Raw genomic sequence first — 25,000 nt, 5'->3', positions numbered from 1 at the left:
ATTATTTGACCCTCTGCATCTAAAATCTTATCATAGTACTGAAAATCACAAAAAGTTCTCCACTACTGCAAAGAAAAAGTACACACAATAAATATAGACCTCTATAAATTACTGTTCCATCTATCATTTATCAGTTAATATATAGTATTTATTGTGACAAGCCTATTTCTAATAAAAAAAAATAATAATAAAAACTAATAAAAATTGTGTACACATTTTATTTGTGCATAATATAAAGACTTTTTTTTTTTTAATTCAATAACATAGATAATAGTTTGGATCTGCACAGTGAGGACGTTATTTTGTTGTTGTGATTCAAAACTGTGTGTGAGAATCCAGTGTTTTACCCACAGACTGTTTATAGAATAAATGGACATAGCTAATTCGCTAGCCACCACGTTCCAAATAGGAAGTGAACACAGGGGCGCTCCCAGCTCCATTAACTCTGGCTCCTACTGATTTTACATTGAAAAATTGTCACTCCTCTCTCTGGATCTGCTGCTGTCAAATTCATCATTTTGGTCTTAAAATGTTCATATTAATTCGCTCTACAACATCCTGGTGTTTTTAATTTGCTGCTTTGTACAGTGTGTGTCTTACCACATGAGGCAGACTTGGTTTCGAGCAGTTTGACCCGTCGTGTCTCGTTACGGATCCGGTCGTCAGTTTTGTCCACAAGATGAGCAACGTCATCGATAATCTCTGTGAGGAGAGAAAAACATAACATGAGCCATTTTGTAATTTTATATGTCACCCACAGTGCAGAAGAGCTAATAAAGAATGATTTAAAAGAGTTTTTTTCTTTAAAGGATCTATATTTTTACCAAAATTGACTCTTGTGAGCATTAAGCCATGTTGTAATATTGTTACCTCATCCAAACCATACCCGAAATTGTGTTTTGTTTCATACACACATGTTTAAGTAATCTTTTATTATTAGTCTGTCTACACCTCCATACCTCAAAAGTATCTGTTCTACCTTATGTAGTCATGAAGCAGTAGTTTTCAAGTTAAAAGCTACATTTTACCTTTTGTTCGGTAGAGATTGGAAATTCCTAGGCTGAAATTATCCAGAAGATTCTAGTAAAGGTATATGAAGTTACCACATGACATCACAAGGTGGAACCTTCCTCAATTTGTGAGGAAAACCTCCATATGCAGGATTTGTGTGTAAAACATGTGTGAAAAACAAAACAACTCTGGTATGGTTTTGATGAGGAAACAACATTATAATAGATCAGAAATAGCGTAATATGGGCCCCTTAATTAGTCACATCGATTTGTATATTTTTATTGCTTTATTTACTTGCTCATATTTGAACTGGATCCCGCAATGTTCAGTTTGATGTGCACCATAAGTCTTCCTGTCATTTTTTATAATAATAACACAGTGTGAAATGTGTGAATCCGGTTTGATTGTTACACATATATACATAACATAACCAAGTCTTGTTTGATAGAAGGCACTGCTTTTCCTTCACATCTCCGGTCTTATGTACACATTTTAGTGAATACTCTGAACAAAGTGCCTCATTGCTCCTGTGGTAGATCAAAGGATTTATGACACAGTACGTCTCAACACAGAGAGTGCATTTAATTTAAACCTATGTCTGTAGATGAAGTACTGAGGCCTGCTTATTATCTCTTCTCCTGTTGTGATGACAGCCCCAGTCGAGGTCCTTCACTGACTCCATTAACAAAGAACAGAGCTAACGACAATAGAGGAAGGAACTGGATTTTCAATACGCTTAAGATAAAACACAAACTTGGGAAGTTTTTACTCATGTCCAGATCACCGCAGTCACTCAAAACTAGAGATAGACCAATATATCAGTTTGTCGATATAACAGGACGATATTTTGACTAATTAGTGTATCAGCTATCGGCCTTAAAGGTGCATGAGCAACGTTTTTGGTGGAGGGTCCCTCACCTGCTTGTCTCCATGGAGATGCTTTGTCTGGAATGTTCCATTGTATGACATTAAACATATCCATCTATAATTTACTCATATCTATGGAGAGTTTTGAGCAATAGAAATACCTCTAATGACTTTTAATGTAGCCTATAGTTGTCTCCTTTGAGATACATGGCTTTAATCTCTCCCACGAAACATTCTAGACAAAGCAATAACATCTACCAGAAAAGTTGCACCTTTAAATCTCCAGCACAGAGCAATATTTTGTTGTGGTTGATCTGTTGCCTAAAGAAGACACACAAAGCTTTATTTTAAACACTTAAAGAGGATAAGAAGAAGAGATAAGTGCACAGAATGTGACTGCACTGGTCCTTTTTAGGTTTGTTGTAAAAAAAAAAAAAAAAAAAAGGCTGTGGGTGAGTGTGTAGTAATTTAAAAGTACATAATTCGACTTTTTGGGGGGGGGGGTCTATTTATGTTTTTGTTTTGTCAAATATTAAAATAAAAAAAATATATATATGTTTTTAAAATTGCTTCAACATATCGGTCTAAAAAATATCGGTAGAGTTTAGCAGACATCAGTGACTCTGGTCTCCAAACAGTTGGTTTCGGCATCGGCCATGAAAAAACCCATATTGGTCAATCTCTACTAAAGACACGACTATAAAAAGGCAACTCATCTGGGGAAGTTATATGCGGCTTTCAGGATAAAAAGCAGTCAAATAAAGCAGTGATTTGTCAAATAAGATCATCAGAGTGCTTGACATGACAGCTCACTACTGGCTAACCCACACAGAGAACTAAAAACAGGACTTTTGGAAGGAAGACGTGAGAGCTTCGTGTTTGCAGCATCCCCGGAGATTCCCCACATCATCATCGCAGCATCAGGCAGCAATTTACAGAGAGAGACAGCACTTCCTGCACTGGCAGACAGCTGAGCCCGTCGTACTGCGGTGCACTGCTCACACCAGACGAGAGGATGTTGTGGAGCGCACCGTGCCAAGTCCTATGACTGGGCTCTGGCCTTGTAATAACATCTGAATTCACTGATGACTTCCAACCACACACAAGGCAAAGATGTGACCTCCACCTGCAGCTGCACACACACACACACACACACACATACAATTGAATTTTTACTAAAGATGGCTGTCATTTAAGAGAGATTAAATTATTACACAGCACCATCACAACATAATTCCCAATTTCCTACTATAAGTGTTGAGCTCACTGACACACTGACGTTGCTCTGGGAATGGCTAAATGTCTAGATTAGATTTATTGTAACTGTACAAAATACAATGAAACTTCGATAGAGCATAACACGTCTTGCAGTATTTGTGTAGCAAAATGTCTCAATCAGTCTGTATAGAAAATACATGTATTGGTGCATTTGGGCCAAGAATCCTGTCTTAGGTGCGAGTTTTGTGATTTGAAATGAGACACTCGGTACATGTCAACTTAAAGTGAAGGGAAACCAAGGAAAGCCCCCACTAGGCGAAGCAATAAAAACTAGATGGGCAGACTTCAACTGATTTTATTCTCTTTTTATCATACTAGCTCTCGGCCTGTTACATGTTGAATAAATAAAATATTTGATTGATGACAGAATTATAGAAAGTAAAGCCTTTAATCATTTGTTTAATTGGTTAAAGGCCAGCAACCCACATATTTTGAGGAGATCAGAACCTCCCTTGTAATAAAAACTAGTGTGGATGCTTTGCCAACTGTTAATTCTGGCACAGAATAAGGACATTGTATAGGAGCATACTACACTAGATCAAATCAGATCAGCTTCTAGTTGGATTTCAAGGCTCACGTCAATCAGAATTAGCATGAAGGATATTGATTTTTGGCCAATGACAAAGTACAAGTGTGATCTTATTCTTTCAGCCATTACTCACCACTGGCAACGGTGAAGGTTGAGCTGAATGTCAACTGTTCTTCGACTCCACTTTCATTCCAGCAGATAGTAATCTAGTTCTAGGATATCCAAAATGGAAACCCTTATAGAAAAAAGTGACGCAATGTTTTGTAGATACGTCTTTCCAGGCCTGCTTTATACTGTTGGATGAATGGGGAGTGGTGCAATTGGAGGGAATCTCTGGACTAAAATCCAGTTGACCGCACACTTGATGAGACCAGAAAGTCAACAATAATCAGATTTTGAATTTGCCACTTGCAAAGTTAAAAATTATCTAAGTAACTCCATAGTATTTTGTTTTGTATGTCTTACACCAGTCCTCTCTCAACCCTGACCAGCCAGAACCACACAACAAAACTTTACAAAGACGAGTGGATCTGGAGCTGTCCTGTCTCCCTGATTCCAGAGGGCGTGACTGACAGGTCGATTATCAGAGAGATGCAAAGTTTGTGTCAAAAACAGACATGGCATGGCGTACTCATAAAAAAGGGAAAAAAAACAACTTAAAAGGACTAAGAAACAGTGCAGACTTTTACAGAATCAGCTATCAAATCACCAAACTATTACTTATCTCAGGTAAAAGAAGTTATATATTTTGTTCTGAATGAACACAAGAATTTTGAAGAGGAGATGTCTTGGGCATTTCAGACACGTGCTGCAAATTAGCAGCTGTAATTGGATCATTTCAAGTTAGGACAGAGGTTTTTCATTCTCTAAACCCCTCCGATTCAGGCATATGAACAGATATCACAAGCTCTGACCCACTAGCACAGTTCAGTTTTCTTGTGGCCATATAGAAGAAAAGTTTGTTTTTGTTGTGTCAATGTAAATACAATGTTACCCAGAGGGGCTAATTCTGTTGTATGATTATTTCTCCAGAGGATGATGGGGGAACATTTTTATTGTTGTAATGTGGAGGGACCTGACCACAACTGTTACCAATTGGCCCTGGTTGGACTGAGTGTATGGAGGGGGGTTAGAGCTGTACTGCCAACCAAAACATGCACACTTCTGGATGTAACTAGAACTTCTCTTGGCACACACTCAAGCTCTCAGTGTGATGATACAACTCAGGGCAATTATAGTATTTACAAGAAGTTGCGCAGACTTGGACAACTTTCTTTAAACGCACCTCTCCTTTTCACTGCTTATTGCAAACAAACCCACTGCGAGGGTCTGAGCAGGGCAGATTAAGGCCTGTCTCCTTCTAACCCCAATTTTTTTGACATTTATAAACCAAGTGTGAAAAATGTCTGTCCATATTCGATAAGTCTGAGAAGTAAAATACACTGTAGTAAGTGTTTATCAGATCTGACATGCTAGAAGTGGAAATATACAGAACCGCTTCATCATAACAATACCATGGCATCATTTTGAAATCTAAGCAAATCAAAATGACGAAACCTCTGGAGTCGGTTTAAGTGTATAATTCGATAAATTTAAAACTATTTCAAAGGTGCACAATGTAAATTTGTGTTTGGGGGTCTGTCACTTACTTATTTCTATAGATATGTCATTGCTCTGGCAGGAATGTTCCACAATATGACATTAAACAGCCACACCTTACATGTTCTAAATTACAGGTGTTTTATAACTGACTGTGAGCAAGTTTTAATGCCAAAGCAATAACATTTCCATGGAGAAAAGCATTTGACGAACCCTTCACCAGAAAAGTTACACAATGCACCTTTAACTACTTTATAAGAAGTGTTTTAGCTAGTTTTAAACATATCAGCCACAAGAAAAAAATTTTAATAAAAAAGTTGTATAAAGCCATGCAATCCACAAACATCATGTCTGGATAGCTTACTCGCAAGCACTGTCACACACAAAAGGCTCCACTCATATCTCTGGCCTAGTGTAGTACTGCAGCACATGTCAGATTAGTCTCACTGTCGGACACTGGCCCCTGTGACTCCCGGGGGCCTCTAGTCAAACTGACAGGCCTCCTGGGTCAGCACAGAAGGGGGTGGATAGCATCATGGGGTGTTCCCTGACAGCGAGTAATAGCCCCACTAAAACAATTTACACTTATTGAAGAGAGCATTGTTTGTTCATATACCAATGGCAACACAAAGTTTACACTGGCCCTGTGTCTTAGCATATTATGACACCAGTTAGCGCCGTGAGTAATGCCAAAGGGGTTTACTGGAAAAGTATATTAAGCATCTGGTTCACAATCTTTTACATTTGTGTGTCAAATTCAACAAAGTTGCAAATATTTTATTACAAACATTTAGTGACAACATTGGACATAAATTGAGAATATGTCAGCATTGTATTTCTTGAAAAAAATCTATTTTGTTTGGGCTGACCAACTGTCTAAAAATGTGTGTAAGGAAGCATTTGAACACTTAATTTGAAAAGAACACTGCACAAAAATCGGCATCGGTTTGTCTGAGTTCTAAACAATCAATATCAGCATCAACCATTAAAAAAAAAAAAAAAAAACATTTTAAATTCTCTAATCTCAAACTTTTAACCAAGATGGACGAATTATAGCATCTGTTCATCACTTTTAAGACCTTAGGGAAGGGCATGTCTAAATTGTAAATATGTGTTTTTGTCAGTGTCTTGACGTTGATGTTTTCAGTTGAAGTCGACACATAACAAAGTGCTTTAGGAAATCAAAAGACACTCACGTTTTACCTGTCGAGCTGATTTCAGGCTCTAATCTCAAACATTTGTGCAGCATTCCCCAAAGTGAAGCAGTCTGTGTGTCCAGTGACATTCTCACCTCCCCCAGTCTACCAAGATCCATCACCTCGTGTGATGGACACCAGACACATCTTAAAGGGCCCATATTACACTGTTTTCTGATCTGTTAAAGTGTTTCCTCCTCAAAAAACATACCTGGAGCTGTGTTCTTCTGTCATAAGGAAAACACTCGGTTCCACCTCATGTTGTCATGCAGTAATACAAAAAGTGCTCCATTGTGTTTTTAAACTCCACACACCTTTGCTAGAATCATTTAAATAATTTCAGCCCTGGAATTGACATTTTTTACTAAACAAAATGTAAAAGGTTGATGTTAACTGGAAAATTACCACTACATGACATCACAAAGTGAAACTGAGCATGAAGATGTAGACAAATAAGAAAGGATTTTTCAAACATGTGTGAACAAAACAAAACACAACTCCGGGTATGTTTTTGAGGAGGTAACAACATTATAACATGGCTTAAAGCTCACAAGAGTCACATTTACATAATATAAAACCTTTAATCTGAAGCACTAACAAAAAGTAAGATCTAGAACACACATCACTTGGAGTTGATCATAACATTAATACTGCATAAACCATTGCCAACTATTTTGATGTGCATGTGTCAGAGCAGGAAATGATTCGCCCATTGCATATAAACAGAAAACAAAGTGTGTCATCAAATGAAAACAAACCCCTCGAAGAAACGTGTGCCTCAAGAAGACTGTAAACGCATTTATAAGTACGCTTCTAAACACATGGAAACTATCAATATCATAGCCACAGATCATAATAGACATCTGTGGAGAGCTATATGAACACGGAGCAAAGATGGTATTTTAGAGAATGTAATCTATCCTCAAGTACTCAGTAGAAAAAAAGTATGTAAAACAATTGTAATAGCTTAAAGAGCCCCTGTTTTCTGATCTGTTATAATGTTGTTTCCTCATCACAAACATACCTGGAGTTATGTTTTGTTTCATTCACGTATGTTTAACACACAAATCCTGCATATTTAGGATGATTTCTTCTCTCAAACAGAAAACATTCTGTTCTACCTTGCCATGTCATGTGGAAATACATGAAGTGCTACACACACCTTCACTAGAATTATTTGAATGATTTCAGACAATCTCTACTGAACAAAAGGTAAAAGGTAGCTGTCAACTATAAAACTACTTATCAAAAGGTGGAACAGAGCATTTTGAGTTTTGAAGATGAAGACAAACTAAGACAAAATAATAATAAAGGATTACTCAAACGTGTGAATGAAACAAAACACAACTCCAGGTGTGTTTTTGATGAGGTAACAACAATCTAACATGACTTAAAGCTCAGTTTTGTGTAATATAAGACCTTTAAGAGGCACTGATATAAAATAACAAATATGTATTAGATTGCTGAGGCTAAATTAAAAAGTACCTGAAACTATTATGTGGTTCAATAACATTACCTCCAATATTAGAGCATTACATTTGAACTTATTTGCCGTCTGGCTTTTTAAATAGAGGCCAAAAGTCTTTCCGCAGCGACTCAGTGCACGGCCAGGTGCCCCTGAACAATGAGTCGTGATGAGGATGAGGGTGCCAGCAGCATTAGCATTAGCATTAGCACTCGCAGCAGCAGTAGTGTTGGTGTGAGCGGACCACCCTGTCTCTGGCGCAGCACCTCCACACCAGCTTGGTGACACTTCATCACCCTCATCACACCTCATCAGCAGTAACAGGCAGGAGAGCCAGAAATGTGAAGGCAAATGCCTGTTTGGACGTACATTAAAGAAACACTCCAGAATAATAAGAGACAGTGGCACATTTATCCCTAATGACTACATGAATATACTTCTATACCAGGTAAATGCCTACCATCAGAGCACTTAAGGGACAATTAAGCAGTTTTAAAGAAACAAAACAGCATAACTGATTATAATGCATTATAAAAAAAAAGTCTACTTTGTACCAGGCAAGACCTCACCTGTGTGATCCTTTGTTGTTGTCATTTGTACTCTTATCAATTAAATGCCACAGACATCTTTCTAGTTTCTTCAATTATAATCTATTCTACTGTATGTTTCAAACTTGTGAGCTGGTCAGATAATCATAGGTCACATTGACACAGTTTGTGACCCTACCTGTTCTTACTCACACAAAGTATTGAGGAAAAACTCTGTGCAACAGCTGCTCTGTCTGCAAGAGCCTGAGACACATACACTCATAAACAACTAACTGTGGGCATAAACCAAAGGAAACATTTCCATACAGTCCAACCTGCAGCACCAAATAAAACATAGTGAGTGCATTAGACAATGAACAAGCAGAGTGTAAGTGAGGTGATGCTCATAAATTGCGCCCCCTGTGGAAGGTGGTGATTCCCGGCACTGTGCAGGGTGCCTCTGACAGACTGATGGAGGAGTTCTGCACTTTGAAGTTGATGCCAGGCTCTGTTTGCCTTAGAACACCTCACATGCTTAGAGACAAAAGCTCACGCACATTTACACACACTGGCTGAAAAGGCTCTATAAAAACAAGGAAACACTTTTGTCCTAAATCTGATGTCATTATCATGTTAAGATTAGGGGTGGGCGATATGGCAAAAAAACCAAAAAAAAAACAATCTCACGATTCTCTGGGAGTCAGATCACGATTTAGATTTTTATCATCATGTACTCTTTGCATCTTTTATTCTGAAAGTTCCCACTTTACAGTGATTGGCTAAATCCAGCTGTTACTCACTCAGAGCCTTACAGGTTAACCAGTAAGAGGAGTGAGTGAGAAAAAGTGTCTGCATTAAAGCTGACATCTGCTTAAAACAGAGAAATAATGAATCACAATATGACAATATCACCAAAAAAAGCCACAGAGATGGGATCAGAAGAAGATGAGTATTTAATCAAAACAAATATTTATAGTAAATATTTACCTTAAAAGAGTTGTGAACAAAATTCTGTAGTTTAGGCACAAACATACAATGCAACGTATTGCTGTTTTTCTCATAACAAAAACACTCTCCACACACGCAACATAGAAGATTCTGCATGTACTCAGTGTATATTGTACAGTTTTGTTAGGTTATGTTTGAGTAGAAAAGACTGTAACTTTGAGATGTTGTGTCTATACCCTTACAGTAATGGCTTTATCAGATTTTTGACACAGGATGAAATAGGTTTTGTTCAAGGTGACACATCATCACAGATACATTTCCTAGATCAAAGCAGGCAGATTAGATATCAACACACATATACATCTTTAGAGCGGATGGCTATCACAGCCTTTCAAGTGTAAAAACAATATTAGTGTTATGTCTACAGATCATGTGTGGAACCTCAAGACCCCACCACAGCACATACACTATCTGTAATGGTCCACTTGAAAACAAGGTCAACTATGCCATAAAGTTACAAATGTGTGTGTGTTAAATAAATTACATTACTGCTAATTATTGTAAGAATAAATGTTAAATATAAAGTATCACAAACCACCAAACACACTGCTGTGTAAGTGTCAACAGTGCCATGTAAAGCTTTTCCTACAGTTGAAGCCTGTGTGCCAGTCACAGCCTGCCCACATGTGGGGGACATGTGGTGTGCACTCCACAAACACAATGATCTCAGACAAAGCACTTACGCCACAGAGACACACGCCAAGTGTGGCCTCCTCCAGAGCTAATGTATATACAGTATGTGGACATAAACACGTCCCAAAACCCCGACACATCAAGGTACAATCTTCCCTGTGCTTAAATAGGAACCATGTGCTGCTCCGCTCAGACTTAGTAAAGCAAGTCCTTCCACTCATTATGTGGGATGACCCACACTGGCCTTGGGGCCAGCAAGTCCACGAGGCAGTGCTGAGATGTCGGCCTTTTGAACACAACCACCACACCGGTGTGGTTAGCAATTAAGTAAACACAGGGGGAGATTTGTTCTCACTGGTTTCATCTAAAAAGGAACCTGCTGGCCCAAGTCAGGCTGAGGTGCTGTTAAATGGCAGGGAATCTTGAGCCCAGAGCCAGAGGGAGCTGGCAGCTGAAAGTAAAGAGCCCCAGCCACTAATACCACCAACATCTACAGCTCATGTGCTTGGACAGACCGCTCCAAAGAGCTCTTCAGGGAAAAATCACAGCTCAGTATCAACACCGGTTTGCAGTTAAATTGTGCACATACCACAGCGGGCATGTCGCCCAAGAAAAGCAGAGCAATGACTTGGCTATGAAAACAACAGGTTATCCAGTGAGGTAATGCTGAATAAGAGGACTAAGCAATAATTGATATGCCACTATTCTGAAGTCATAAATTATCGCTGTAAAACCAATACTGACATTAATGACTTTTATTACTTTTAAGACTCAAATTGAACAAGTTTTTTTTCCTGCAATAACCTCAAAGACAATTTTAAAACAACCAATACAACATAATTCTACTAGAAATAGAATTTAATAGTACCATGGGTCTGTAGCTTGTCACAAGACAAAAAATTAATTACTCAAAAGTTGAAAATAATAGGATTAGGCCCTCTATATTTCCAACTCTTGTTCCACCCTTTGGTTCCACGATGAAGTTCGAGCCAAACACACATTCAACAGTTTGTGTGAAAGTGTAATGCCCAACTGTTTGATAATCTACTGTTTATATTGAAATAGAAAGGACCTCTTGCAAATGCATGTTACTGGACATCTGGATGTGATCCGGTTCTGAAGACAACTGACCGCACCTCAGGGCTATATAATACACTACAGCATGTTCAATTTCTCACATTCTTTTAGACAATGGCCCAATTTCCATAAATATACAGTTCTATAATTGAAACTAATGTTAGCATCCACTTGTAGCTGGGTTTGTTGTTCTTCAGACATCTTGTGGAGTTTTGTATATTGAATTGTTAAATTATGAGGTCAGTATTAGACAAAAGGAAAATATCAAAGCAAATATGCACACTCATGCAGGACATTGTATAGAACTAAAACATGTATGACCAAGAATTCAGACACTGTTGTAAATGAATTAGGCATATGTCTTCAGCCATGCCTGAATGGGATTGTTCCTCATTTGGTGGTCCTCCCTGTCACTTGGCTCTCTCATTCTCTTTGTTGGGTCTGTCCTCTGCTCTGCTCTGCCCTTCACAAGCCCACGACAGAGATGGATGCAGGAAAGAATGGATAAAGAAAAAACAACACAGGGATAGTGATTGATAGTGGTGCCTTCTCTTCACATCTTTTGTCCTTCATGCAGCTACTACTGGCTTGTTAAAAAATGTCATCAGCCCTTTCTACCACTTTTAACCCTACTGGACCAGAAAAAAATGGACATATAATGCATAAACGACTATGGGTGGGTGATATGCCAAAAAATCATATCACATACACCAGTGGTTCTCATCGCGAGGTCCCCTGTTGGTCTCTGGGCCATGTGTTGGGGGTCCCTAAAAAGTGTGAAGATATTAAAAATTACTTAATACAATTCCTTATGATACAATCCAAACATACAAAGTTTGCTAACTAATAACACTAATAAGTTAAAGACTATGAGAAATTAATCTTCATCCAACTGAACTTTTTGAACTGATTTTTACTGTAATGTCATTGACTAATTATGTGGGGTTCTTGGCCTGTCAAAGTTTGAGAACCCCTGTCATACACTATGACATGGACATCTGAGGTCCACAGATCAAAGAAACTTAATATGAACATTAATGAAACCTGTAAACCCTGTCACTCATAATTTTCAAAAAAAAAAAAAAAAAAAAAAAAGTTAAGTAGATAAGTATATGTGTGTGTGTGTGTGTGTGTGTGTGTGTGTGTGTGTGTGTGTGTGTGTGTGTGTGTGTGTGTGTGTATGTATATATATATATATATATATATATATATATATATATATATATATATATATATATATATATACACTTTTGGGGCTATAAAGGGAGGAGTAGCTAAACTAATAAAGTTTAATCAATGTTAATTTTTCACTGTGGGAAGGTGGTTATGCTGATGCAGGCCATTTCATTTGGTATGTGTGCAACTAAGGTCATTAGGTAGGCCTAATTTGAGGAAGGAAAATATACCATTTGTAGAGCAACGTTATTGCTTAAAGGCGCAATATTATGCTATTTTCTGATCTATGTTATAATGTTGTTTCCTCATCAAAAACATTTCTGGTCCTGGAGATGTTTTTTGTTTCATTCACACACTTTTAACACACAAACAGTGCATATTTAAGCGGAGTTCTTTTCTCACACAGAAAACACTGTTCTAACTTGTGATGTCAAGTGGTAATACACAGTTTTTTTAAGATCCATATACTAGAATAATTTGGATCACTTCAGCCCTGGCATTGCAAATCTCTACTGCACTAAAGGTAAAGGGTTGCTGTTAACTTCAAAACTACCAATACCTGACATCAGAAGGTGATCTTTGGAGATGTACAGATTAATAATAAAGAATTATTCAAACGTGTGAATGAAACAAAACACACCTCCAGATATGTTTTTGATGAGGTAACAATGTCCTAACATGACTTAAAGCTCCCAAGAGTCAATTTTGCGTAATACTGGACCTTTAATCTAATATTATAGTAGCAAACATGACAATTATAATTTGATTTGATAATTTTGTCTTTTGAATGCAAATCAAAAATTATTAACTGTAGAGAAAACAGTAGATACTTGAATGCCTATAGTCCTTAACTGTTGTTTTGATCCACTTAGTCCTCAGGAGGGGGCTGCACTAGGGCTTTGGGTTCATGTCTAAATCTTAGAAAAGGGTCATCTTCCTCCAGTGACCTCAACCGGAATTGTTTTGCCAAAAAAGGAAAAGACTGCAACCTTCACTGCACTTGGGTCATGAGTCCCACTACAAAGAGCTTAATCTATTTATAGGAAAACACGGCTACAGTACAGTGATCAGGGGCAAAAGACAGTCGGATGCAGGGGTTACGCTCCCAGCATCAGTTTTAACTGACAGGCTTCCACATCTCTTCTTCTGTTATGAATGAAATGCAGTCCATTCAGAAAACGTTTCACTTCCATTATAACTTTAAGGCAAACAAAAGTTACGCTAAGCCAAATCATTTAGTCAGTAGCCATACTAGCAGAATGGTAGAGGCAGCAGTTGCAATGAGTAACAGTTATACTAATATCATCAAGATGTTAACAGTAATGCTAGAAATAACACTAGTACAAATATGAGTAATAGTGGTATTCATGATAACAAGAGTTGCAGCAGTAATCTTACAGCAGACATATTCAAATTAGTACTTATTACTGAAATAAATACTGCTAATTCTATGTCTACTCTTCATATAATATAATCCAAACACCTACAAATCTCTCTCTAACAAGTTGGAAAATAAAACTATGTGACCAACTTAATTTATGCTCGTTAAAGAGAGAGCTTTATAGCATAGACCCAATGCTGTAGCAACAAGGAGATAGAAACTGAAGCTAAATGAAACTTCTGGTGCTTTTAGGTGTCGCAAACCTAAAAATATGTACTGAAGGCATGGAAACAGTCATTCTAACCTGCTCAAATGAATTCACACAAATAAAACCGTCATAGCAACAGGCTTAAAACATGACTCCGTACGCTCACTACTACTCACTTTGATTTAAACTCCTCTGCTGACGGATGGGAGCTCACTTGCCACAATCAATATTTGTATGTTTCAACACATTCAAGGGGCATTGCTAATAACTGCAGGTAATGTGATACAGGGTGAAACAACATAGGATATGAATCCAAAATGGAAGCAAATGTATCCGAAGAGACCCAACTACTAGTATTAAATGTAGTATGTAGGAGCAAAACAGACATAAATCTTTAATAATGCTGTTACTTTTGGAAATTAGCATCTGTAGAGTGTTATGTTCCTTAGTTTTAAAACATATTTGTCTTTGTCTGGGGCCTGGTCTGTCCTAGATCACCTACATACACCCACCAAATAATATAAAATGCTTTGCCTTACAGATTGCTCTTGCTCAGGTACATAAGTAACTCTTAGGTCCTTTTTGCCTCACAGCTAAAATGTAGTGCTATTTCTACACTCTATACATTTGAATTCTTAAAATAAAGCACTGAAGTGACTAAACACCATCATTTAACTATTTATAGAATACCCCAACCTAAGCAAATGTAATGGTACAGATTGAAAATAACCAAAATGGGTCAATCATAGTTAAAAATGAATCCTGCACTGGCATTGTATTTTTCTATTTCTTCATACGGCAAAAACTGCACACGCTCTGGTGGTTACATGTGCATTTGTGTTAGTTATAGAGCGTAGCAGTGTCTGTGGTCTGAGGGAGTATCACAGTCCAACAAATTACATGAGGCAAGTCCTTCCATTGCTGCGCTCTGTACGCCTGATTACTTTGACACTGTGGTATGTCATGTGTCTGGTATTCTTTGGACACACATCTGTGCACTGGACATTACCGTTCTGCTCATCCAGCTCGTTGCCAATCTCCTGACCCATTGTCTTCTGTCGGCTAATGACCGCTGCCAGGGCATCCAAGCCAGCATCTTGGGCTGGAAAGAGAAATGAAAACAATCAAGATAAAATGCAAACTTTGAGAAGATGTTGCAAGCTTTGAGTAAAATCACAGTTTAAGTACAGCATAAGATCCACAAATTATGCACATATTTGGGCAGTGGGTTTCTCAAGCTTGGCAAGTTATAAGAAAAACAATACAAGCATTCCAACTGTAGAGCCATTACATTGTACTGGTACAGTGAAATGAGGCATCCACAGTCTGATGGAATAATGTAGTCCTATTCTGCCCACAGTGTAGTAGTTCTTTTTGGTATTAGGACATAGGCTCTCTGAAGGAAAATCAAGGTCTCCAAATTTGACACACTCACTACCACAGGAATTCCTCCTTCAGACCGCAGCTTTAGGCACTCGCCATTACCCAACTCCACTAGAAATCCCAGAGGACACTAAAAACCTCCATGTGGTTTGCCTTCTTAAAAGTATTCTCTGATCCTGAACTGAAAATAACCAGATACATGTTGTGGACACAGCAATGAAGTGCCACAAGGATACAGGTGAACTGCCATGTGACTTCCTCAGCCCTGTCAGAGGGTTTGTCTACAGTGGTTTGAACAGATTATTTCAAAGAAATGTTATGTAAGGAGGACATATATCAAAACAAAAAATAAGACATATTTCAAATAAATACAGTACCGTCTATGATCCGCTGCTGCTGCTGTTTGATCTCCCCAAAAGACAGACCTCTCGTCTCTTCTGTTTCATTGATCAACCAGGGATTGGCTGCAGCTCCACTCATTCCCCCCGTCATGAGAGAGGATCTAAAAAGTCATATACAGTTATACAACAACATATTTCTTTCTTTCTTTATTTATTTGACAGGGACAATACAGGCATACATAGTCACATAAGCGACACATATAGAGTGTGTAGCTAGTGCAAATTTTCAACTCCTGTACCTGGTTGGACTTTTTCCTACAGCAAACAGTTCAAAACAATTTAAAAGCACAATCTTTAAACACATTCTTACAACAGTGCAACAATGCATTTCACATTTCAGACATTTCCATATTCAAATACACATTCACAGGTGGGTACAACTTTGGTTTGTTTTTAATCAGGACATGAGCCTTAAGGTGAACAGGCTCTGTTATGCACTTTAGTTCAGGGGGTAGTGAATTCTATTGTTAAGAATATTGATATGAAAAAGCTGACTGTCCAAATGTGGTTCTGCGGTGTGGGGATTGTACAGTTGTTACTTGAGGTGTTTCTGTGACTCTCATACAACTTACTAAGACTGAAAACATCTTATAAACAAAAAAACCCGCTGTTCAAAACATCAGTGTGAGATTTCTTCAGAGGTACTGAGTTGACTTTGGAGGTTGAAGTACTAAGCCTACCGTGTTGTGCTGTATGTGTAATAAAAGTCTATGCTTAGTGACTGATTAAATGATGACTATGTTGTTAGGGTCACAAGCTTTTCCTCTGGTCACTGAGGCTGTGTGGGAGCTCTGACAATGCTGCTATCCTCGACTTGATACCATCAGAGGAATAGGTGAGACAAGCTCTAATCCCTCTGACATGTTTGATTACCATGAGAGTGCATGCCAGCTCTCCACTTCCTCCACCCTGGAGTTCAGTGTGTGAAGATCCAATTAACCAGTCAGAGGAGACCGCCAAAACCACTCAGGCACATCTTTTGGCAGCCACAAAGCACTAGGCCACCACCTCTGGGGCCTGAGCATCCCTGTCTACGCTGAGTGGACAGGCAGTATTTAACTAATTATGACTATTATCCACACCAACCAAGAAAATGTTATAAATAGTAAAAACAGAATGAACAAAGTAATAACATATGAACTACAGCAAAAACACAGTCTCAAGATGTTCCTGATCACATGTCACGTGGTCCAATTTTCTGTATTTGACCAAAGGTATTGGTAAATAAGCATGCAAGTTTAATGACGCATAAGCAAAGCCAACCCACTATACCACAGAGAGAACGGGTCTTTCCCAGAGATCCAAATGATTTGCCATATGTTGGTAGATTCTTTCTAACCAATGACTTTATAGCCACACCAATACTCTAGCTGCATTTACCATAATTTCCTTTTAAATTAACTGGGATGTAAACCAAAACCTCTGGCAGATTTAATTATGCCTCCAACTACTAAGAAACTTTTCACTGTTTCCTATGTCTGTCTGAATACATTAGCTGTTGAACACATGATTAGTGTATGTGGACTGCAGTTTTGTGTATATGTTACATTGTCATAACATCAAATAAAGAAGAGGATATAAGTTGTGACACAACTACAGTTCATTCTTTCAATGTATAATTGCACCAATGTATACATGTGCACAAAAGCGGCCCCATGTTTGATCAACAGTGCGAAGCGAAGATAGCTCTAATGAAAAGGAATTAGCCACAAAGACCAACATCCTGTCCAAATGTCCGACTGAGACACTTGTTCACGTATCACAGAGCAGGGCGGGTCAAACAGCACAGGTCACAGTAGAGGTACACACAGTTAGTGACCGGTGACGCACCATCAAAGTGAAGATGAAAACTTTTCTACCTCATGGGTCAAGTGAGTACGAAATCATTATTTTAATTGGACAATAACAACCAGGAATTTTAACTTGCTGATAATTACCTGTGGCATTCAGTGATGAGATTGTGTTACTTCTTCTGACACTAACTACAATTAAATACATTCTTTACTGAAACTGAACCAATTTATTCCTTATCTGTGATATTACTGTTTATGTATATGTGGTACATAAGTAGTAGTAGTAGTAGTATTGATACTTTGCAGCAGATGTCATCATCACTCTCTGGGGGTGTGATGCTAACTGAATCTCTGTTACACAAAGGAGACTAGAAAAAGCCAATTTCGCTGGAGCTACAATAGGTGAGCTGATTTGTACTAATAAAAAGTCAAAAAATTGCAGTCACAACCTAGCTAGCGTTATACAAGTTCTTCATTTAGTCATTCTCACCACCTAAATGAACACCATGAACGCTCAATTGATCACAGGCTCCTGAAAATATGTTGTTTATATTAATTTTGTATTTTTTCTTAAGTTTTCACATAATCTTAACTTTGTGGTTGTGTTTGCTAATGTGCGCACTGTGGCACCATGGTAACTTGTAAACCTTGTGCCATACACATACACGAAAAACACCCCCCAGCATGATGTCACTGCAAAGTTTCAATATAATTTAAAACACTTTTGGACAACTCCGTGAGCTTCACTTACCTGCTGGTTTCTGCTCCTGAGACTTCTCCTTTAAATGTTGAATTGAGTTGTTTCTCTCTGCTTAGAAGGTCATCAATAAGATTTTGTCTTCTGTCTGCCTCTGCCTGAGTTCTGATGGACTAGTGTTAAAGCCTATCATCTTTCACAGTGAAATTAACAAGCAAAAACTTCTGGCGCCCTCTTTTGATATGATACTGTTAGTGCAGCAGATAAAGTAAAAGCCAAAGTAAAATATGTCTCATGACCATTTGCCACAAAAGGATACATCCGACGCGACGAGGAAGTCCGCAACAATCCTTCTCTCAGCTGAGAAATATTCTGCTTTAGCTTCTGTAGCGATGCTCGAAGAGTCATGTTGATCTACAAATACAAATAAATAACACAAACGGAAGTTATGGACAGTCAAAAAACACACGCTTTATGGGATGTTGAACTAATGGCTTACTTTTGCAGGGTTACCCCCAGTTCTCTGCTGTCTATTTCGTTCATGGATGTTTTCTGCTATTTCTTGGGCCAGGCGGCAAGTAGCGTCATGATTCTGTAACCTGAATGAACAAATAAACGCAAAGGCTTACAGCAGCTTACTAAAGATCATTTAATTTCAACACTGCCAGATCTTAACTGCTGTCACTCTTCACTACATGAAGTTATCACAAATGACCGGTGCAAAACACTTCTATTCCTTTTGATTAACATTAAACTTGTCAGACTCTGATATTAAACCATTACATTGGGTTGGTTAGCCCGTGTTTGCTAGCAATTCCAAACATTTCTTAAAATGTAGCTATAGCTAAAAGGTTTATTTCAGGGTTTCTTGCTAAAATTCCTCAACGCGATGCTTACCAGGGATCCTGGGACATTTTAAAATCTGATCATATAAAGATAAAATCCTTCTTTCTGTCGCACAGATCTCGCTAATCAACAGCAGTCAGCTTCTTGTTTGGGTGGTACGTCACTACGGAGGCCCACAAGGGATAAGTACGGAAATCGCATTTCGATCAGCATCCAAAATCACAATATTCATCAAATCACCATTCAAATGACCCAAACATCAATTAGTTTGAATTACATAAGTTAAAGAAATATTAGCATAATGGCTATTAGCTTATAGCGCTACCGGTAGGTCGAAGAAGATCCTGCCTGTGCTTTTAAAGGTTAATTGTTGACTAAGTAACCTGCTGGTCACTGATTTATCTCTAGTAGTCTGCATGTGTGTAACCTTCATGGAAATTGCCATGGGTGATCTAGTGCATGCCCATAATAGTAAATGTCTTTCCTAAAGACTGTCAGGCACTGTTGTGCTGCACTGTTGCATGTGGAGCCCTCATATGAGGTAGGTACATGTAAGGTTTTATGTTTTATAGCAAAACAATGTCTGTGATTGCTAAAAACATACGCCTGTTTTGTAAAATAATAAGGTTTTCTCGGAATAGACTCCGGTTGGCATTTTGATACCTCAGACAGGGACATTTCAAAGAAGTGGACACTATTTTGGATCAAGATTTTTTGTTCTAAACATTGGCTTTGATTCTACATTTTTGCAGATAATTCACTATATACCCTAAAAAGTCAAAACACAGAACAGGGTTATTTGAAGGGCAAGTCCTTTTTCCAGTTCTGTAGCCTCTATTTATGCCTTTGCAACATAAAAAACAGCGTTTTAGAGATATGACCTTACAGTTACATTTCCATGGAATTCCTCGATAATATTTAGACACTTTTGATACTGTGCTCACAATGTTAACAAAGATGGTATGTCACTAGACAATGATTAATCACTTCTGAGAATGTCGTTCCAGAGCTGTAAGAACGGTGGAACTTTTGATTGTCTAACAACACCACACCACATCAACAAACTCTCACATGACCATCCCCATAGGCGTGTGTCTATAAAGTGAAGGCACGAGGACGTGCTGTAAGTAACGGACAGCCTTAGAGACTTGACTACTTGTGTGTGGAGCAGGACTATGATTCATGTCCCAAGAGCTCCCGTCATCTCAAACTATGGAAATATGAGTTCAGTCACTATGAGAGCTTCTGCTGATGAAGATCTGCACAATAGAGGAAGACAGAGGTCTCGCTCGTACTACAACACAGAGGACAGTAAGAACTGTGGTCTACAGTCACAGAGAGAAGAAACTAACGCCAGACCAAGATCAAGGTAATGTGAATTGTTTACTTTTTGCTTTATTTTGTAACCACAAATGTATTATGTTGCAACAGCCTTATAGTTTCAAATTATTTTGATTTATGTGGGAATAAGGAATATATGCAAAGAGTGTAATATTGTCTGACTATAGTATAAGTATTGCCATAATGAATTTTTGAATTTGAAAATTTAATAAATACCTTATATGCCTAATAAATCAAGTAAGTCAAAAGTAAATAGAGTTTATTGACAACAGGTTACATTAAGTGCTTAATGTAATCAATACTTAATAAAATATTTCCCTGATTTACAGATCATTTTACAGCTATGAGACCTCAGAGGTGTTTTCCAATATTGATGTTGGGAATTTTGATCGATCCAGTCCTCTGAGACAGAGAGCAAGTTCATTGCAGTTTGTAATAAATAATAAAAAAGACAAAAAGGAAGGCAATGAGAGTTGTGCACAAATCCAACCCAAGAAGCTCAGGCCTAAACAGAGCAAGTCAGCAAAAGATAGCTCAAGTAAGTATTTATGAATCTCAAAGTGTTACTTAAGCAAGGCATTAACAGCTACTGTTGTCTTTTTGTGTAGGCGGTAAAACTAGTAGCTTCAAGGCAGAGAGTATGATGACAATATCTGAGGCTGACAACTGGGAGATCTGCTCCAGCTCAGGGATGAAGTATGGACAGTTTGTGGACTGGGAAAAAATTGACCCTGAAGCAGCAAAGAGATACCAGATAATCTTACAGAGTGACCACTCACAGCTGAAGGCCATGGGCCGAGAGGGCTACTGGGCAATGCCACACACACTACGGGCCAAAGCGTACTACCACATCATACACAGCATCAACTCCAGGTTAGTATATGTAATAGCCAATGGCTGAATGTACAGTATAATCTTTTTCCATCTTTTTCAAAGCACTAAATGTAAGGACTAAACCCAGACTAAATCAGGAATACCAAATCAATCCAAAGCCTAACCCTTTCTTTAACACACGCAAAACAGGTATAAAAAAAACAGGTACAAAAATCTGAATCTCAGGATTTTGAAAAGTCTGTGCGCACTGCAGTCTCAGTGCCCTGTTTGTCCAGTTACAATATTTTAGAATTATTTTATATGTACATGCTTGAAATATCCCAGCTTTTCATGCATGCTTGACTTTCTGGGAGGAGTTTGCTTGTTTCTCCAGGCAGTGTAGTTTTCCTGATCAACCCAAAACATGCACAATAGACTAAGATCTGGAGATGGGTCTCTGGGCACAGCACAGCACTGCTCCTGTTGAGGTGCACCAGTGGCATTGAAGTATGAGTCAAATACTAAAGACAGCCTTAACTTAATTATAATTGACATTTTGCATTAAGACATGCTTATTTTATGTGTTATTATGCTACATACACATCACATATTTAAAATAAAATTAAGAGTGCTTGAGAAAACAGTTGGTCATGTAATCTTCAGGAATTAAATCTTAAATTTAAGACTATGATTTGTTTTCATTGTGTTGTAGTATAAAAACGGCACACCCAGAGAGAGACGTCTACTATGAACTGAGCAAGAAACTGTTTGGAGAACAGAAACTGAGCTCCCACCCTGCTCCTGAGTATATGGAGGCTGCAGAAATACCCAGGTATCCTATTCATAAGTATTATAATTTCTATATGTTTTATTTATAACCAGTGAAATTGTTCATCATTAATCATTTAGCATCATTTGCATGCACATTTTGATAAATAAATAGTGCAGCATTTTGGTTGTTCTACTTGGATTTAGTGCAGGATTATATGAAGTAGATAACCTGCAAACCTATATTCTCTTCTCTATAGATACTGCCTTAACAAAGCTGGCCTGAATTCTGTCAAGAAGATTCTCATTTGTCTTGGCAAGTATTTCCCGGACATGAACTACTGCCCCATCCTTCCAGCTTTAGTCTCCCTCATTCTTCACTTTAGCATGGATGAAGCTGAGTGTTTCTACAGCGTGGCCCGCCTCATCTGTTACACTGACCCCAACAAGCGCTACATAGACCAGACGTTCCTAACATACAGAGCCTCCTGTATGACCTTTGGAGATCTTGCTAACAAATGCTGCCGGGGCATCCGTAAATTAATTGCTAGTTCACATCAAAACCTCTTTGAGTTTTACTCTGACTGGATCATGTGGATCTTCGCCGACCTCCCGTTCATCTACGCCATCAGAGTTTTAGATGTTTACCTGTTGGAGGGATACAAAGTCCTGTACAGGTTTGTTACACGTGTCTCCTACTTAAAGTCTTTGTTTCTTATTTGCGTACACTTAAAATACTTGATCAGTAGAGGTTACACTCAAAACATGAGTGTTTTGTCCTCAAAACAAGGATTTAAGGATTTGTTTATTTATTATTATTTTATTTTATTATAATTTTTTTTTCTTTTACTGTGGTAGAATACTCGGTTACTTTTTACTTTGCTTTTCTCAAAAGTAAAAAATAAATGCATATATTGATTGCTTTTGCTTTTGCTTTTTTCTATAGGGTTGCTTTGGCTCTCCTCGGTCTCTACAAAGTTTCTGTCTCATCCCGAGTGGCAGATGTGGAGGACTTCAGGACTGACATGAAGAGGTTTGTACAGAATGTAGCTCGCCACTGCTCTGCTGAGACTCTTCTGGAGAAAGCTTTCCAGATCCCAATGGCCACACGCCGAGAGCTCAACCTTCTGTTTAATGCTAACAAGGACTCACTCATGCAGAAAGGGGTCAGCTGCCATCAGAAAAGGCATGCTATAACGCAATAAAAACAACACAGCATACAAAGTGTACATTATAATGTTAAAGTGTTCATTAACATGTTTTTAATCCCCTCAGGCAATCTGTGGAGAGTGTGGACTTCACAAACTTCAGGTCGAGTGTTGTGACAGGGACAGAGATGCGAGTGGTCTGGGCGTGGATACCTGAGCGCTTTGCTCTGTTCAGCCCCATCAGACTCTAGCACCATAGAGCACAACAGGAGTCTGGCATCGTAAGTGACACATACATAAGCCCGGTTAATGGGTGCTAGTTGATTTTAGAGGCCCTTGCTTGGCTCAAAGAGTTGAAAAAGTTCACTTACGTAAGTGAAAGGGGCAGGTTTATAGTATAAACAAGTTTGTTTTGGATTAAACTTTGTGTAAGCACAAAGGGTTAGAATGTCCACATAAATGTGTAAATTTCATTGGCAAAATATATATTTATTTTAAAACTTGCAATTTAACTGCTTTTCAACAGATTCTATTCGCATGTGGAAGGTCATGAGCCAACAGTTCTCCTTATCAAAACAGTGGATGAAGAGGTAACAGCAGAGCTGATATTAAAGTTGACAATTTGATACCATGTTCTATCAAATATGTTCTATGCCACTAACTAATCCGTGTGTTTAAAAACATTTTTTTCAGGTGTTTGGTGCTTTTCTATCCTCAGATATAATAGAAAGGCGAAAACATGACTCAGAGAGCCTAACATATTTCGGAACAGGGGAATGTTTTGTCTTCACGGTTAGATGCTTCTTCAGCATGATTGTTTTATTATAATAACATAAAACATCTTAATATTTATCATGTAATTGTCTTTTTAGCTGCGTCCCAGCATGGAGCGCTACCAGCAGGCAGTGGTTAATATAATGACCAGATTTGTTTCTGGGCAGCAGAATGGGTCATGCCCCTGTGACTCTTTGCAGCTGTCCCTCAGCAGCAGTGCCAGCACCATAAACGGTGCTAAACTAACCTGTCCCGTGGGAACTCCTCAGGACCCCAGCTACCTCACTGTCCCCTTCACTGCTCCCTCAGACAAGCCTCTGTTTGCCAAAGAGCCAAAGAGAGCCAAAGGACAAGAGGCCTCCATGTTCATCGCTGGAAGTGAGAGCCAGCTGATGATTGGTATGCAGATGGACATTTTGTTGTACTGTCTGTAAAGCATAATAATGTATATTTAGTACTAAATAAGATGTTTTGGGTTTACAGGAGGTGATGGGGGACATGCCCTCTGTATACAGCAGAACCTGCAGGAAGGATACTCTGAAGCTTGTGAAACATTCAAGAGCACACCACTGTGCAAGGGACAGTTTAAGATCCAGTCACTGGAGGTGTGGGGCATTCAAAACTCCTTCACATGTTCTCAGCTCTCCCAAACTGTTTAAACAAGCTCATCCTTAATTATTGCACCTCTTAACAACTTTAGTTGTTTTTGTTTGTTTGTTTCTTTTGTTTTTTAATTTCTGTGTGTAATATTAGATATTTATTTTGAATTATATATTGTGCCTTGACACATTGAGGTATGATAAATAACATATTGATTATTTGATGTAATAGTTATTTAGTGCAACTTATTTATACAGCTAATATTTGGCTATTTGTGCTTGTTGTGAATGTTTTCTGTTCTTTGTTGCAGAACAACAACTATCCTTTTATGAATATAAAAAATAAATGAATAGAAAAGTAATAAAGGTTTACAGTGGGTGATCCACTTGAAAAGATACCTACCTAATCCAGCGAAAAATGTTCAGTTCCCGAATTCCCAAATTACATTTCAATTGTGTATTGTTAATTTAGAAACCTATT

General features: G+C 38.2%; 2 protein-coding genes across 2 annotated transcripts; one reads left to right on the top strand and one right to left on the bottom strand.

Annotated features, from left to right (window-relative positions):
* Positions 1 to 269: 269 nt before the first annotated feature.
* stx8 (syntaxin 8) lies at positions 270 to 19,285 on the bottom strand. Its single transcript, XM_055159712.1, has 7 exons — positions 19,128 to 19,285; positions 18,730 to 18,829; positions 18,550 to 18,644; positions 18,285 to 18,395; positions 15,717 to 15,841; positions 14,966 to 15,058; positions 270 to 702 (listed from the first exon to the last, which is right to left on the bottom strand). The coding sequence occupies exons 1-7, from the start codon at positions 19,142 to 19,144 to the stop codon at positions 539 to 541; spliced, it is 705 nt and encodes a 234-aa protein (XP_055015687.1). The 5' UTR covers positions 19,145 to 19,285; the 3' UTR covers positions 270 to 538.
* A 26-nt stretch (positions 19,286 to 19,311) lies between these two features.
* LOC110172638 (TBC1 domain family member 24-like) lies at positions 19,312 to 24,811 on the top strand. The gene is given in 12 exon segments (XM_020938544.2): positions 19,312 to 20,445; positions 20,747 to 20,955; positions 21,026 to 21,290; positions 21,943 to 22,062; positions 22,259 to 22,675; positions 22,945 to 23,184; positions 23,274 to 23,393; positions 23,395 to 23,427; positions 23,673 to 23,736; positions 23,840 to 23,938; positions 24,019 to 24,319; positions 24,404 to 24,811. Coding segments are annotated over 12 exon segments (2,238 nt in total). The 5' UTR covers positions 19,312 to 20,251; the 3' UTR covers positions 24,580 to 24,811.
* The last annotated feature ends 189 nt before the right edge of the window (positions 24,812 to 25,000 follow it).

Source organism: Boleophthalmus pectinirostris, unplaced genomic scaffold (assembly GCF_026225935.1).
Source record: "Boleophthalmus pectinirostris isolate CB_2022bp ecotype Guang Dong unplaced genomic scaffold, ASM2622593v1 HiC_scaffold_246, whole genome shotgun sequence".
In the NCBI taxonomy this organism is placed as follows: domain Eukaryota; kingdom Metazoa; phylum Chordata; class Actinopteri; order Gobiiformes; family Gobiidae; genus Boleophthalmus; species Boleophthalmus pectinirostris.
This window is presented reverse-complemented; position numbering and strand designations above follow the sequence as displayed.